This window comes from Gorilla gorilla, chromosome 6, assembly GCF_029281585.2.
Source record: "Gorilla gorilla gorilla isolate KB3781 chromosome 6, NHGRI_mGorGor1-v2.1_pri, whole genome shotgun sequence".
In the NCBI taxonomy this organism is placed as follows: domain Eukaryota; kingdom Metazoa; phylum Chordata; class Mammalia; order Primates; family Hominidae; genus Gorilla; species Gorilla gorilla.
In genome coordinates, this window is record NC_073230.2 from 35,184,076 (window position 1) to 35,199,186 (window position 15,111).

The 15,111-nt window shown below is 35.3% G+C and overlaps 1 protein-coding gene across 25 annotated transcripts in view; it reads left to right on the top strand.

The window, feature by feature from the left end:
• Positions 1–15,111, top strand: part of TAX1BP1 (Tax1 binding protein 1) — an 88,233-nt gene that overhangs the window by 5,538 nt on the left and 67,584 nt on the right. For all 25 annotated transcript variants that reach the window (XM_031012664.2, XM_031012662.2, XM_031012663.3 and 22 more), the window contains exons 2-3: positions 2,608–2,776; positions 12,113–12,215. In XM_031012664.2, the coding sequence (XP_030868524.1) occupies positions 2,615–2,776; positions 12,113–12,215 (265 nt within the window). In that variant the 5' untranslated portion in view covers positions 2,608–2,614. The remainder of the gene's footprint in view (positions 1–2,607; positions 2,777–12,112; positions 12,216–15,111) is intronic.

Sequence of the window (15,111 nt, forward strand, 5' to 3'; positions counted from 1 at the left end):
TTGATGCGTTTGTAAACATATACAAATACATATATGTATACCTATGTGCTATTTTGTACCTCAAAAACTTCAGTGAACTAAAAGTATAAGGTTGGATTGTGGATTTTTAAAAAACTTATAATTGAGGTTAACAGAAGTTGAAACACTTTTGCCTTGTTTTATAAAAAAATAGTTACAGCTTTGTTGGTTTAATTTATTTTAGGAAATGACATGTTAAATTTTAAGAAAAAAGTATTATCCTTAATCAGCTTTTGATTAAAAACATGGGACGTTTATTCTAAGCTAGTTTATTTCCTTCTTACTGAATATCTTTCTTAAAGGAAGCGTGACTATTCACTCGCTTCATAGAAAAATATTATTCTCTTAATTCAGTTTTGGTAGTTGTATCTAATAGATGTTGGTTCTGTTGATTTAGCTATAGTTTCTTTTGTTGGTGTCTTATAACCAGTAGTGAGTTTTTTTTTTTCTTTTTTTTTAAAGAACTGGAATTGGTGTTTTTTTTTTTTTTTCCTTTGTGAAGCCAGTGACTTGAAAAGAGATAATCATTAATGACTTCATTAGTATCATGACCTCCCTGGGAGCCCAAATTAGCTCAGACAACTCAAAGAAACAAAATAATAGAACTCTTCAGTTATCTTAGGCAGAGTTCTCCAGTGTTTGTAAATGCTACCTGTTCATTTTTCTGATGGCTTTAGGTTACCAGGTAGAGAGTATTCATAGTTAAGTCTTTCCATGAAATATGGTTGCTGGTAGCAAAGTCCCTTTATTAGTGCAGAGATAAAGGAGGATTGCTACTGAATATACTCTTTACCTTGGAATGCTTGCAAACCTCAGGTAGGGAGAGGCTGACAACTAGCCTGGTACTCTACAGTGGTTTCCAGGTTCATGATTGACAGTCTCTTTTTGGGATATCCATTATATTCAGTAAAGCAGGACTTTGGCCATAACAGAAGCAGAGGGGACACAAGAAGAAAGTTGATATTTTTTAAAGTGCTTATTATTACAAAACTTTAAAAATTTGCCTTAGTATTTCAAACAGGTCAGCAAAAGAAACAGTTGTAAAAGCACACTGTTTTAGATCTTAGCAATAAGCCTTCTTACTAATGGCTAAAATATGAGTAGAGCCTTACTGCTGTGCTTGCTCTGTAGAAACTTCATTGATTTGTGAAGTAAATTAGATTAATTTGGTTAGCAAAAACCTTGCCCCAGTTTTCCCCATTATTACAGAGATGCCTGTTTTAATGACTCAAGCAAGTGCAGTCAGGACAGTCATAGTTTCTTATGTGTATTGTAGAATTAGTGATTGTACGGAGCCTGTGACAAACTCTACAGATTGCTTTTTTGGGTAAATCCTCATTTGTTTCTGTTTTCTCAAAAGTAGAGCACAAAATAGGGAAAACATTTGGATCTTGCAGTTTTTTATAATCTGCTTTCACCATTCATCTGCTATCCAGTGCTTAGTGTTTACTAAGCCAGTGAGCGTTCATGAATCTCTAAGAGATTTTCAACAGTGTGTATTTTATTAACACTACACTTTTATTTTTATTTTTAAATATAAGTTTATTTTAATCAGTAAACATGTGGAAAGGGTATGTGAATACTAGAAGTTGAGGTAGGATCATTGATTGGACCTATGATGAAATGATAGGTTTGTTGTAGGTGGAGAAGAACAAATAGGCTGAGCCATTTCAAGTAGACCAGCTAAGATTTTACATGGTTTGAGAGATTTGAACAAGCTTGTACCAGAAGCCCAAGAAGACAGGCTGGGTCTGGGATCTGTGGAAATGAGTGAGAGGTAGAAGTTGTTGGATAGTGGTTCTCTTTTCTGGTTGCATTACAGGATTGAGATTACTTGGGGCGATGTAGGGGCAGGGCTATGTATATTCGTATACACACCCACAGACACACATGCACACACTCCCAGGCCCCAATCCCAGAAAGTTGTTGTCATCTATTTTTTTTTTTTTAAAGGCCCCTAATGATTCTAATGTGTAACCAGGGTTGAGAAATGCTGGTCCAGGGGATTAGAAGGGCAGGAATGTAGGCACAGAGATGTTAGCGTCAGGTTTAGTTATAGGACCCCAAAACCTAGGGAGAGGGGAAGAGATGAATGGGATGGGCTAGGTTAGGGAGGAGAATGACGAAGCTCAAGGGTTCTACATAGGAAGGAAAAGTTAATTGACCCATAGCCAGTAAAATACTGACTTTTAACTGTTCTTGTTTCTGTTTCTTAGTGTTTGTTACTAGGAGCCAGCAGGTTTATATTGGCAGCGTGTGCACAAAAACACCTCTGGTTCATTTGCTTTTGATTTAAATAGAAGCAGAGGGCTAGGCTTTCCAGGAGAGTTAATTTTTGGTTTTGGTTTTTTAACTTTTAAATGCCCATATAACTTTCTGAGCCAAATGAGTTTTAGTTATTTTTCCAGTTTGTCTGTATTTTTATATTTAATCATATTTTTAAGAAGTTCCAGTATTTACAAAGTATATATTTTCTTAATTATGACATGCAAATATTCATGAAACTTATATTAAATATTATGTATTTTCTGAAGGCATAAGTTTATTCTTAGTTGGTATAATTTAACTTGTATGAATTACTTGTTTCAGATTCACAATGACATCCTTTCAAGAAGTCCCATTGCAGACTTCCAACTTTGCCCATGTCATCTTTCAAAATGTGGCCAAGAGTTACCTTCCTAATGCACACCTGGAATGTCATTACACCTTAACTCCATATATTCATCCACATCCAAAAGATTGGGTTGGTATATTCAAGGTAAGAAAGCTTTCTGAATATGTTCTCCATGTAAACACTTATGATTTTCTTTTAAAACAGATTGATAAGTAGCTTTTACTTGCCTTGTCTTAACTCTGCATTAAGACTCATTTTTGTAAACATCACCATGAAATATTTAACAGCGGGGAGTAGATAAAATGGATGTTGGGAACTCCATTTCACCAGATTTTCCTCTCCCTGATCAGAAAGTTTACCTTCACTTAAGGACTTGTGAAAATTTTTTCAGAATCTTCTTTTCCTATTTTCTGCATTCATTACCTGCAAAAAAAAAAAGATCTTTTTCTTTGGGTTCTTATATTATTTACCATTTTTTCCAGTCATTTGAAATTAATTTTATATAGCTTGACAGCCATGTTATTATCCCTTCTACTGTCCTGCATGGCTTAAATATTGCTCAGATTGTATTACACGGTTTTAAGAGTATTCTGTTTGTATTACACAGTTTTAAAGTATTCTGTTTAACATGACTGAATAGTAAACTCTTTGATGGCAGGAGTTCCAGTTCTTATATTTTACCAGTGATTTTGTATAATACTTTCTTGAAAATAAAGGTGATCATTACAGTGGTACACTTCACTGTGCAGGACTTTTTCTGGCAATTTTAACTCTTCAAAATGTAGTGGAAAACCAAAACATAAGAATGTCCTCTGAGCAGTCAAAATAATGTCACGAATGTCCAACCAGTAAAACACACTCACTTTTCTCCTGTGTTATTCTGTAGTGTTCCTCAGAATCAGTTTGTTTTATTTTAGTTAAGATTTTTATGGGCTTGAAATTTTGATTGTCTAATCTGTATAAAGTTAAACAACAAGGAAGAAAGAAATGAATAGCTGCTAGAAATTAGGCACATTGAAAGTGTCTAGAAGTAAAAGTCCAGCCTGACGGGAAGGCAGAAAAACATTTGGACAAAACAAAGTTTTGGCATTTAATGACTTAGTTCTTTTCTTTGAATTCCTCATTTCTTGATGTTTCTGAATACAACACAATAGTTATTTACTGTTTACTTTTTGTGTCAGTTTTTTAGGCTTGTCAAATCCCAAAATGGAGAAACATTCATTGTAACAATTTTATGAAATCAGGAGTAGTTTTTAAATTTTATTTCTTATTTTTTGAGACAGGGTCTTATTCTATCACTCAGGCTGGAGTGCAGTGGTGGGATAGTGGCTTACTGCAACCTGACCTCCTGGGCTCAAGTGATCCTTTCCCCGCAGCCTTCCAAATAGCTGGGATTATAGACACAACACCACGCCTGGCTAATTTTTAAATTTTTTGTAGAGACAGGGTCTCACTATGTTGCTTAGGCTGGTTTTCACTTCCTAGGCTTAAGTGATCCTCCTGTCCCAGCCTCCCGAAGTGCTGGGATTACAGGTGTGAGCCACCGCACCTGGCCTCAGTAGTAGTTTCGATTTTATGGGAGATACTGGTATCAAGTTAAAGATACTGATTGAGAACTGATGTTTTCTGTAGTAACAGAGCAGAGAGGAAGAAAACAGAAATGTGACTGAGGAAAAAGAAGGGCATTTCCAGCAGGAAAATGGTACAGGTTGAACATCCTAAATCTGAAAATCTAAAATCTGAAATGCTTTAAAATCCAAAACTTTTTGAATGCTGACATGATGTGCAAAGGAAATGCTTATTGGAATATTTTATGTTTTGGATTTGGGATGCCCAACCAGTAGGTATAATGCAAATACTCCAAAATCTGACAGATTTAGAAATCCAAAGCACTTCTGGTCTCAGGCATTTCGGATAAGGGATACTGAATCTGTATAAGCAGAGGCTTAGAGGTAGGAATGTTCATGAGAATGAGTAAGTCAGTTTAACTAGAGCATAAGCTTCAGTTAGGGAAGTTGTGGGAGATGAGATTGGAGATAAGTTTCATTCTGTCTATGGACGACCTTCAGTGTTAGAGAGTTTATGGACTTTTTTCTGAAGGGCAGTGGGAAGTCTTTGTATATGTATAGGTTGTTTGAAAAAGTATGTTTCAGGAAGATGAATTATTACCTTTTTCCTGCAGACTACTTGTTTATTTCTTATAATTTTTCATTTTTTTAAAGCCAAACGCCTGTGACTTTCCCTTCAAATCCAAACAATCAGTTCTAACCATTTTATTGCTTACGTATTTCTAAATCCTTAATATCACTAGTTCATGCCTTCCATATTTTTTACCAAGACTATTGCAATAGGTCAGCTGTTTTACCCACTTTCATTCTTGTCCTCTAACCTTTGTTTTTTAACTGCTCTATATAAGCTGTAAAATGGAAACCTGAACATGTCTTTCTGTTGTTTGAAACTCTTCATTGGTTCTTCATCATCTGTAGAATAATGCCAAGACCAAATAACCTAGAGCCATACAGGGCTCCTGTATAAGATTTTATTTCCAGCTTCAGTTTTGGTCATTCCTGCTGCTGCCTTTTTGCTTTGGTAATGCTAAACTATACTTCTTTCATTGTGCACTTTAAGGATTGTAAGTTATCTCTCAGCAAAAAAGAAAAAAAAAATCTTCTGTTTAATACCCTTTCCATCGTTTTTGCCAGCATAAAACTTTAAAACTCAATAGGAAGTTCAGGCATGTAGTAAAAATTTCAGGTAATACAGGAAGGCTCAAGGAAGAAAATAATCATGCTTAACACTTTTACCTACTGTTAACTATTGTTAACATATTGGTATATAGCTACATGTAATAAAATTACAAATAATTATACACATGCATAATGTGTGTATAATAAATATATACACACATACTACTGATGCATCATAGTGTGTGTATATATTCATTGAACCAGTTTCTTACTATTGGAATTTACATTGTTGCTAAATGCTTATCATTAATACTTAATAAAGATCTCTACCTATCTTTATTTTGTCTACTTATTTCATAAGGTAAGTTCTTGGAAGTAGAATCACCATGTTTATGGCATTGTATGTTTTTAAGCACTTTATGTGTACTGCAAATTGCCCTCTAGAGTGATTTTGATAGACACCATATTGACAAGCAGGCAGGAAGAGAGTGCCTGGGTAGCAATTGTAAGGGAGGAGGAATGAAGATGGGAAAGTAGTATGCTTGAGAAAGTGTTAAGGAATTTGATTTGCCTGGGACAGCTATCAATTAAAAATTTATTATTATTATTTTTTTAGAGACGGGGTTTTGCCATGTTGCCCGGGCTGGTCTCGAACTCCTGGACTCAAGTGATCCACCCGCCTCAGCCTAAATAAGTGCTGGGATTGCAGGCGTGAACCACCATGCCCAGCTACAGATACCAGTTTTAGAAGATGAATGGGAAAAGTTAGTTTGGATCATGTTGTAGATTGTTTTAATATTTGAGGGATAGTTTTTAAGTAAGGAGTAATAAAGTTTAGAAGTGAAGCTTAATCTTATAGTGCTGAGTAAGATAAGTTGGAATTCGAAAGGAATGGAGGTAAAGAGAACGTTTAGACTATCCTAATTTTCTATGTGAGATAATGAAAGCCTAAAGTGGAGAAGGAAGTAAGTTTTGTGTAATAATCCATAAGTAGAATTCATAGGATATGTCAACAGTCAATTGAATTAGAACTGGCACTCATTCTATGGCATCTCAGTAAGGAGGAGCAAGGTCATATGTTAAAAGTTGGGGAGGGCTTGAGTATAGATAATTGGCCTTGCTACTGTGGAAGAATGTCATAGGGAATCGGAGTGGCTTAACCAGAAGATTACTAAGCAGCAATTTTATGACTTTTTCCAGAGAGATTCAGCATCTGGAGTTGTGTCAAGAGTGCCAGAAGTGGCTGTCATTCAAATTGGGTGTTGGAAAAGGGTGGGAATGGGAAGGGAAGTTAAGAGGACAAAGGATACTATGGTGGTTTTCAGTACATTATTGAAATGATTGACTGATAGTGAAGTCCAGGTTGGGTAGGGAAATCAGTGAAGCCAAACAAGGGATATAGACCGGGTTGGAGGTTTTTGTTCCTTTTACTTTTTTTACTCCCTCTGAAGTATTGATTGATTAGTTTTAATTATAATGAAAATAAACATGTAACATGTTTATTATTTTATACATTCACCTCTCATCTGAGCATTATACTACCTGTTTTACAGATGAGGGAACTGAGGTCCAGAGAATAAAGTGACTTGTTCAAAGTTATCCATTATACGTTGGAGCTGAGATTTGAACCTTATGTAAATTGGCATTCAATAATTATTCTCTGGTTGTTTGGTTAAGTGAGAGATCTGATTATTCAAAATTAACAACAGAGTTGCTAATAAGTTCAGCATGGATTTTCTTTAGTGACAGAATTGAAGTAAAATTACAGGGAAAGATTTAGAACTGCACCTGATGCAGGCTGGGCACAGTGGCTCACGCCTGTAATCCCAGCACTTTGGGAGGCTGAAGTGGGCGGATCACTTCAGGTCAGGAGTTTGAGACCAGTCTGGCCAAAATGGCGAAACCCTGTCTCTACTAAAAATATAAAAATTAGCCGGGTGTGGTGGTGCATGCTGGTAGTCCCAGCTACTCAGGAGGCTGAGACATGGGTATCGCTTGAACCCAGGAGGTGGAGGTTGCAGTGAGCAGAGATTGTACCACTGCACTCCAGCCTGGGCGACAGAGTGAGACTCCGTCTTAAATAAAAAAATAAAAAGAACTTCACCTGATGCCATATCTTTATTATTAAACCAACATTAATTGCAGTAAAATATTATATGTTACATTATATTTGAGTTTTGTTCCGTTTTGTGTTTATGAATTTGATTTGGTCCTAGTTGTGTAAGTACATAAGCATGAGGAATTGGTGTATGTTTAGATTTATGCTTAGTACAAATTAAATTACCTTACAGTTAAAGACCCCCAGTGGATGCCTGAAATTACAGGTAGTACTGAACTCTATTTACACTGTATTTTTCTGATACAGTCATACCTATGATAAAGTTTAATTTATAAATTAGGCACAGTAAGAGTTAACAATAACTAAAAATAGAACAATTGTAACATGAAATTGTTATATTACCTGATACCCGGCCTGCATCATTAGCAACTCTGTTGCTAATTTGAATAATCAGATATTTCACTTAACCAAACAGCCGGAGTAAAAGTTATGTGAATGTGGTTTCTCTCACTCTCAAAATATCTTATTGTACTATACTCACTTATTTTGGGGTCTTGGTTGACCTTAGGTAACTAAAACCACACAAAGTGAAACCTTAGATAAAGGATGACTACTGTAGTAATGTTAAAGGTCCATGAGTTTTTGTTTTTTAAACTTTAGAGTCTTAGAATTCTCACATCTCCGAGATACTGTTCTAATTGGAATTCTCACATCTCCGAGATACTGTTCTGGTTGAGGAAACTGGAAGTGCAAAGTGGTCATGTGATATGTTCAAAGTCACATTGCTAATGCATAACATGTCCTATACTAGACAAATAAAACCTCCCTGTAAGGTACTGTTTTCACTGCATCCTGCTGTCAAGCACATCAAAAACTAAGTTGCCTGATTAGAAGGTGGATCCAAACAGTGATTTTATGCTTGAATATCCTGTTTCAAGCTTTTGTTTCTTTGTTCCTTGTTTTTCCTTCTCAAATTTTTTTCCTCCTTCTTCTGTTTTCCTGCCTTGGTCTCCCCTTCAGTCCTGTCTCATTCCACTCATTTTCTGTTTTTAAAAAAAGTCCTCTGGTTGTAAAAAAAATTTACAATTATAATATATATAATATATAAATATTTATAATTATACTTATTTATAATTATAAAATTAAAATGTCCTACAGTCCCACTACCAAAGTATATCCCTACATAATATCAATGGTTAGCACTGTTAATGTTTTAAGTATTTCCTTCCAGCCTTGTTTTATTAATGGAAGGAGACTTTCAGTCTTTTTTGTTTTTTGTTTTCATTTTTGTTTTTTGAGACAGAGTCTCGCTCTATCGCCCAGGCTGGAGTGCAGTGGTGTGATCTCGGCTCACTGCAACCTCCGCCTCCTGGGTTCATGCCATTCTCCTGCCTCAGCCTCCTGAGTAGCTGGGACTACAGGCACCCGCCACCACGCCCGGCTAATTTTTTTTAAATTTTTTTTATTTTTAGTAGAGACGGGGTTTCACCGTGTTAGCCAGGATGGTCTCCATCTCCTGACCTCGTGATCCCCCCACCTCAGTCTCTCAAAGTGCTGGGATTACAGGCGTGAACCACCCCACCTGGCCTGTCTTTTTTCTAATGCATATATTTTGAATGTTGCTGGCATATCTCATGCCTTTTTTAATGCCGTGATTTTTTCACTTAATCACTTACAATTAGTTCTGTACCATTTTATCTCGTTGAGGAATTTATGCTGTTTATGATATTTCTCTGTTGAATCAATGTTGCATACTCCCTGTGTATATCTAGGCATTTTTGCAGTCATTTTTTTCCTAAAGGAACTTTTCTAGTAACATGATTTTTAGAAGCTACATTGTATACAGAAGAAGGAAAATGAATGCTTCTACCCATTGTACTCCTACCTTCCCCAGTGATGTCTGTTGTTGTATGTTTCTGGATTAGAAAAATTCATAGGCTCATTTGATACTTTTTTGTGGGCGTTTTTCCTCACTTAATTATATTTCTTGGGAATCCTCCTATATCCATATGTAATCAGCTCATTTATTGTCAGTGCCTTTCCTACTCCAAGGCTTGTCTCCCTTTATTCATCTCCAAACATCAGTCCCCTCTTCTCTATTTCTTTCTTTCTTTCCAAGTGGTGTCTCATATGCTTTCCTCACTCTAATGTTTCTGTCTTTTTCTCAGTGTTTCTCCAGGATTTATTATCTTGATGTTTTTCTAGGTAACTTTGATGTTATTCTGGTCTTCTGTATGTTCTTTCTCAGAATTTCCTTTATGATCAAAACTTATCCAACATGTTTTTCTGAAATGTTAATCCTATTTAAAAGGAACACTTTGTGGCTTTCTCCCTTCTCTGTCACCCTTGTTTAATTTCCATTTTCTCATTTATTTTGCTGTTGCAGTAGTAACAAGAATGATGCCCACTGCTGTTGTAATTCTTCAGACTAAAGTATGTGACATATTCATTGCTTTAGTTTCTCTCTTAACATACATACAGCCTCCAGTGGTATCTGTGACTACAGTTAACTGGTTAACTAGATTCAGGTATATCTCCTAGAAGCAATGTATTTTGGCAGTTTTAGATAACTGGTATTTTGTCCCATTGTCTGAAGTGTTGCCATGTTCTCCCTGCCATTTTTCAATGTTTGAAAATTGCTGTTATTAACTTGAAGTGTAATAATTTTCTTTACACTTGGTAATGGTGGACTAAAAGACAAGATTTCTTGCATTTCAGTGTGTCCTGTAGCATTGAGCAGCAAGTTCTAGCCCGGTGACCAGGAAAATAAAACAGAGAATCAACCTTTGGTTTGGACACATTATGGTTTATTGACCCTTCTAATTAGATTTATTATTATTGCAGTGGACTCCTACATAATTTCCTGATGTTCATCTTTTGTGTTCCTTCCAGTATTGTCCACTCTAGCGTACTTTCATGTGGGAGCTTAGATATAAGACAGTTACATCCCAAAGGAGCCCATTCTCTGTATCTTTCCAGGTTGAGAGACTTCTACATTTATTTTTTATGTATGCCCAACATGCCCCTCTCTAAGTAACTTAAGAACTATTGTTTAGTTTTAGTTTTCCTTACTCAAAAGCAATTTGAAGTGTAGTTCTATATTTCTGACTTTTTACTCAGGATTGTATCTTGCCCCCAACTTCTTGGTAGGCTCAGTTCTCAGGCTGCTAACAAGCACTTATGTGATAGGCACTGTGCTGAATACAGGGATGAACTCACTTAATACAGACACAACCTTTTGAGACTGTTTTTGTTATTAGAGGAGAAAATAGAAATGAATAACTTTTCCAAAACCATACAGCTAGCAAATTATCTTTTCTGGTATTCTGACCTCACACCCTATGCTCTTAGTTATTACAAAATACTACACCTATAATAACTACCATTCATGGAGTGTTTGCCATGGATTAGGCACTTCAGATGCTGCTTTTAGGTTCATTATCTAATTTAATTCTTCCAACAACTGTGAAAGGAAAAATGGGCTCAAACAGGTGAGGTAAATGACTTGTTCACTGATTCCTCAGGTTTCATATCTGTAAAGAGATGAATAGTGTCAAATGTTTTTTACCTTGACACAGAACAAAGTAAATTGTAAGATTTGTCCCAGCATGCAGATACACCAGAAACTAAATTTCATGAAACACTTACCCTTAATATACTCCAGTACTTTCTCTTCTATATAATTACAAAATAAATGCCAGTCATGAACCACTAAATTGGTTTTATCACTTCTTACTGGGTTTGTAACCTGTAGTTTCAACCATTCCTTTGGAGGCTAAAGGTAACTAAGGTTCGTCCAGCTTCAGTATTCTGTTGTCTACAATCAGGCCAATCAGAATCATAGAACATGTATAATCTAACCTTGTGGCTGATGCATAAATTTTTGTAATATTACTAGCAAATGGATATCTAGTACCTGCTTTAAACATCTCCAGTTTTCAATATTTAACATGGTATATAGTCTATCTGGAAAATACAGATTGAGATATGTATATATTCATGTTGTAAGTAGAAAATGTGTTAGCATTAGGTGAGACATGGGTGGTCTGTTTGTGAATATATAAACATCTTGGTGCTAAAGTTCTTTTTACAAAATTTGCCAATTGGCTGCAGGCAAGACTTGCCAAAGATGAGAGATTAGTGAATTTAGTGGATTTAGGGGGAGGCAGATGTCTAAGTAAAACAAATAAAACACTTAAATTGGAGGTTTAAATTAAGTTTTTTGAATTTTGATATATCTGAAAATTCTTCAGAGGTGAATTTGTAATGCGTGTCTAATGTTTTAAATATTAATTTTCTTTAGTCTATAACTCCCTCAGTTGTTGGATCTGCTAGACATTCAGTATGTGCCACCTTTGAAAATAATACTCTGTGGTCAATAAAAAATAAATAACAAGTATTTAAAAACTCGCTGTGTTTAATGAAATTAAATTTTAATCAAAACACATTTGTATATTTGATCATATGGATAGTTAGATTATCCTTGAGAAATTGGATAGCAAATTGCATTTTAATATAGTAGAAACTCTATTATTCAATTTATGTAGATTTTTATAGCATTAGGCTGTAGTTTAATTTAGAAATAATTTGACATGCTTGTTAAAATACTCATGATTTGTAAACATATTAAATGTATATTTTAGCTGTAAAATACAATAAATAAACAGTATGCTGTATGAGCCTAATACTAAACTATTTGCTTATAAATCCGCCTTTTTTGTTATTTCCCTTTAGGTTGGATGGAGTACTGCTCGTGATTATTACACGTTTTTATGGTCCCCTATGCCTGAACATTATGTGGAAGGATCAACAGTCAATTGTGTACTAGCATTCCAAGGTAAGGACTGAAAACTGCAGAACTCAATGAAACTAGATGTCTTATTGCCATTAAAGATGTTGTACTCCATTGTAATGATTTGTTCAGGTATCTCCAGGGTACCAAAGTTGAATTAATTAGTGTCTTTACTTAGCAAAAGCCCTAAGAATGTAACTGTCTAGTGTAGGCCACATGATATTTTATGTAGACATTTAAAAGTTGTTGGTTGTTGTCTTAACTTTCACTGAAGAGTGGGTTTCTTTTTAGGTACTAATTTTTGGGGATTTTTTTTTTCAAGTGAGAAAACAATACAATAGTAATAACAGATATTAGAATAATGTAACAAAAAAGAGGTGAGGAAAATAGTCCAGATGAAAACCACAAACATGATTAACAGAACTTATAGTTATTTGAATTCTGTCATGTGTAAGTTCCTTTATTATAAAATGATAAAGTAATATAAAATTCATTTTTGTGTTAGCTTGGCATTATTTACAAAATTTAAAAAATACTCTTATTCAGGTAATTCTGACATATGCTACAATATGGATGAACACTGAGGATGTTATGATAAGTTAAATAAGCCAATCACAAAAAGAAAAATACTGTATAATTCCGCTATATGAGGTACTTAGAGTAGGGATAGACACAAAGTAAAATGGTGGTCTGCAGGGCATTCAGGTTCCCTCAAGGGAGGAATGGGGAGTTATTGTTTAATGAGGGTAGAGAGCTTCAGTTTTAAAAGATGAGAACAATTTTGGAGATAATGGTGGTGGTGGTTGCACAACAATATGAATGTGCTTAACATTGAACTATACACTTTAAAATGCTTGAGATAGTAAATTTTATGTGTTTTTTAGCACAACTTAAAAACTTGAAAGAAAAAATAACACTTATTCAGAGATCTATCACAGAATTTGCTGCAGAGTAATTTTGTATTATAATTGTACTGACTTTAGGATTGTATTAAAGTGAATTCTTACCCTTGTATATGTCATAGATTTCTTTTGGTCTGGTGAAGTTTATGGACTCTGTCTCAGAATAATATTTTAATGTATATAAAATAAGACATAAAATTGCAAAGAAAACCAATTATATTGAAATAATTAAAATATCACAGTAACAAATTTTTGATATATTAATACATGTGCTTCAAAATCTGTGTGTTAACAAGATGTATTTTATTGGCAGATTTAATCACTGCCATGATTTCCAAGTAAGATAACATTGAGATACCTGTAACAATTGTAATGTGGTATTAACAATATAAGTAATTCCTGTTAGTGACAAAAATCACAAATACTGATAGTAATCAAAGTACATGCTAAAATTTTAGTTAGATGTTAGTAAAAATAAAAATATAATGTTTTTCTCCATTAAAGTTGATGGATGACCTGAATTTTCTTTATCCTTTAACCCCAGGTTGAACATTCCCTAAAACTGCCTCTTTGCTATTGAGAACTTTATTTGCCTTTATGTTTAAAAAAAAAAAATTCTAGGACTTTATTGCTTTCCCCTGGGGCTGGCTATTAATAATTAAGACTTTTTCCTCTGGGTTTCTCATATCTTTAAGCAATGGGCTCTGTTAAGAATGTTCTTATGTTAGTAGAAAGAAGTTTACATTGTATGAATCACTACTTTAAAAAAATGTGCTCGGGATTATGAGATGAATGATTTAAAATAAAGTTTATTGTCTCACACATTTTCACATATTTTAATGCAATTTTAAAATTTTGTAAATCTTTTTTTTTTTTTTTGAGCCAGAGTCACACTGTGTTACCCAGGCTGGAGTGCAATGGTGTGATCTCAGTTCACTGCAATCTCTGCCTGCTGGGTTCAAGCGATTCTTGTGCCTCAGCCTCCTGAGTAGCTGGAACTACAGGTGCTCGCCACCACGCTTGGCTGATTTTTGTATTTTTAATGGAGACGGGGTTTTGCCATGTTGGCCAGGCTGGTCTCAAATTCCTGACCTCAGGTGATCCACCCGCCTCGGCCTCCCAAAGTGCTGGGATTACAGGTGTGAGCCACCATGCCTGGCCCTAAATCTTTAAAATGAAACCCCAAATCATTTCTCCCTTATCTGATCTGGTTTACCATCTTCAGAATGTTAAAAATTAAATTTGTTTTAACAAACTAAAAGAAAAACCTCTAAAAAACCAAACTATACTAAAATATTTATTTAATGAAAATACTTTGTTAGCATGCAAATACTTACTTCAGAAAGGAACCAAAAAACAGTTTGAATTTGGGATAAACATTTCTAGTATTATTTATTTTATTTTTTTTTTGTTTTTTTTTTTTGAGATGGCTTCTTGCTCTGTCTCCCAGGCTGGAGTGCAGTGGCGCGATCTCGGCTCATTGCAAGCTCCGCCTCCTTAGTTTACGCCATTCTCCTGCCTCAGCCTCCCAAGTAGCTGGGACCAGAGGCGCCCGCCACCATGCCTGGCTAATTTTTTTTGTATTTTTAGTAGAGATGGGGTTTCACCGTGTTAGCCAGGGTGGTCTGGATCTCCTGACCTTGTGATCCGCCCGCCTCGGCCTCCCAAAGTGTTGGGATTACAGGCGTGAGCCACCGCACCTGGCCGAAAAATTTTTACAGTGATCCCTCCCTTGAGTTTCAGTCAGTTTTTGTTATAGTCGCATCAGCCTGTTTTAAGGGCAGCACAACTTGGAGCCTATGCACATAGCTTTGGTATAGTGATATCCAAACTTAACTTTAATTTGGAATCCTGCGTGCTTTAAGACACACAGAAATTTATGTCCCACCTCCAGATGTTGTGATTTAATTGGTCTGTGGTATGGCCTGGGTTTTAGAATTTTGAAAAGATCAACAGGTGATTCTGTTATGTAGAAGTTTGGGAACCAGTGGCATGGCAGACAGTTTTCAGCAAATAATTGTTAACATTATCTAATTGAT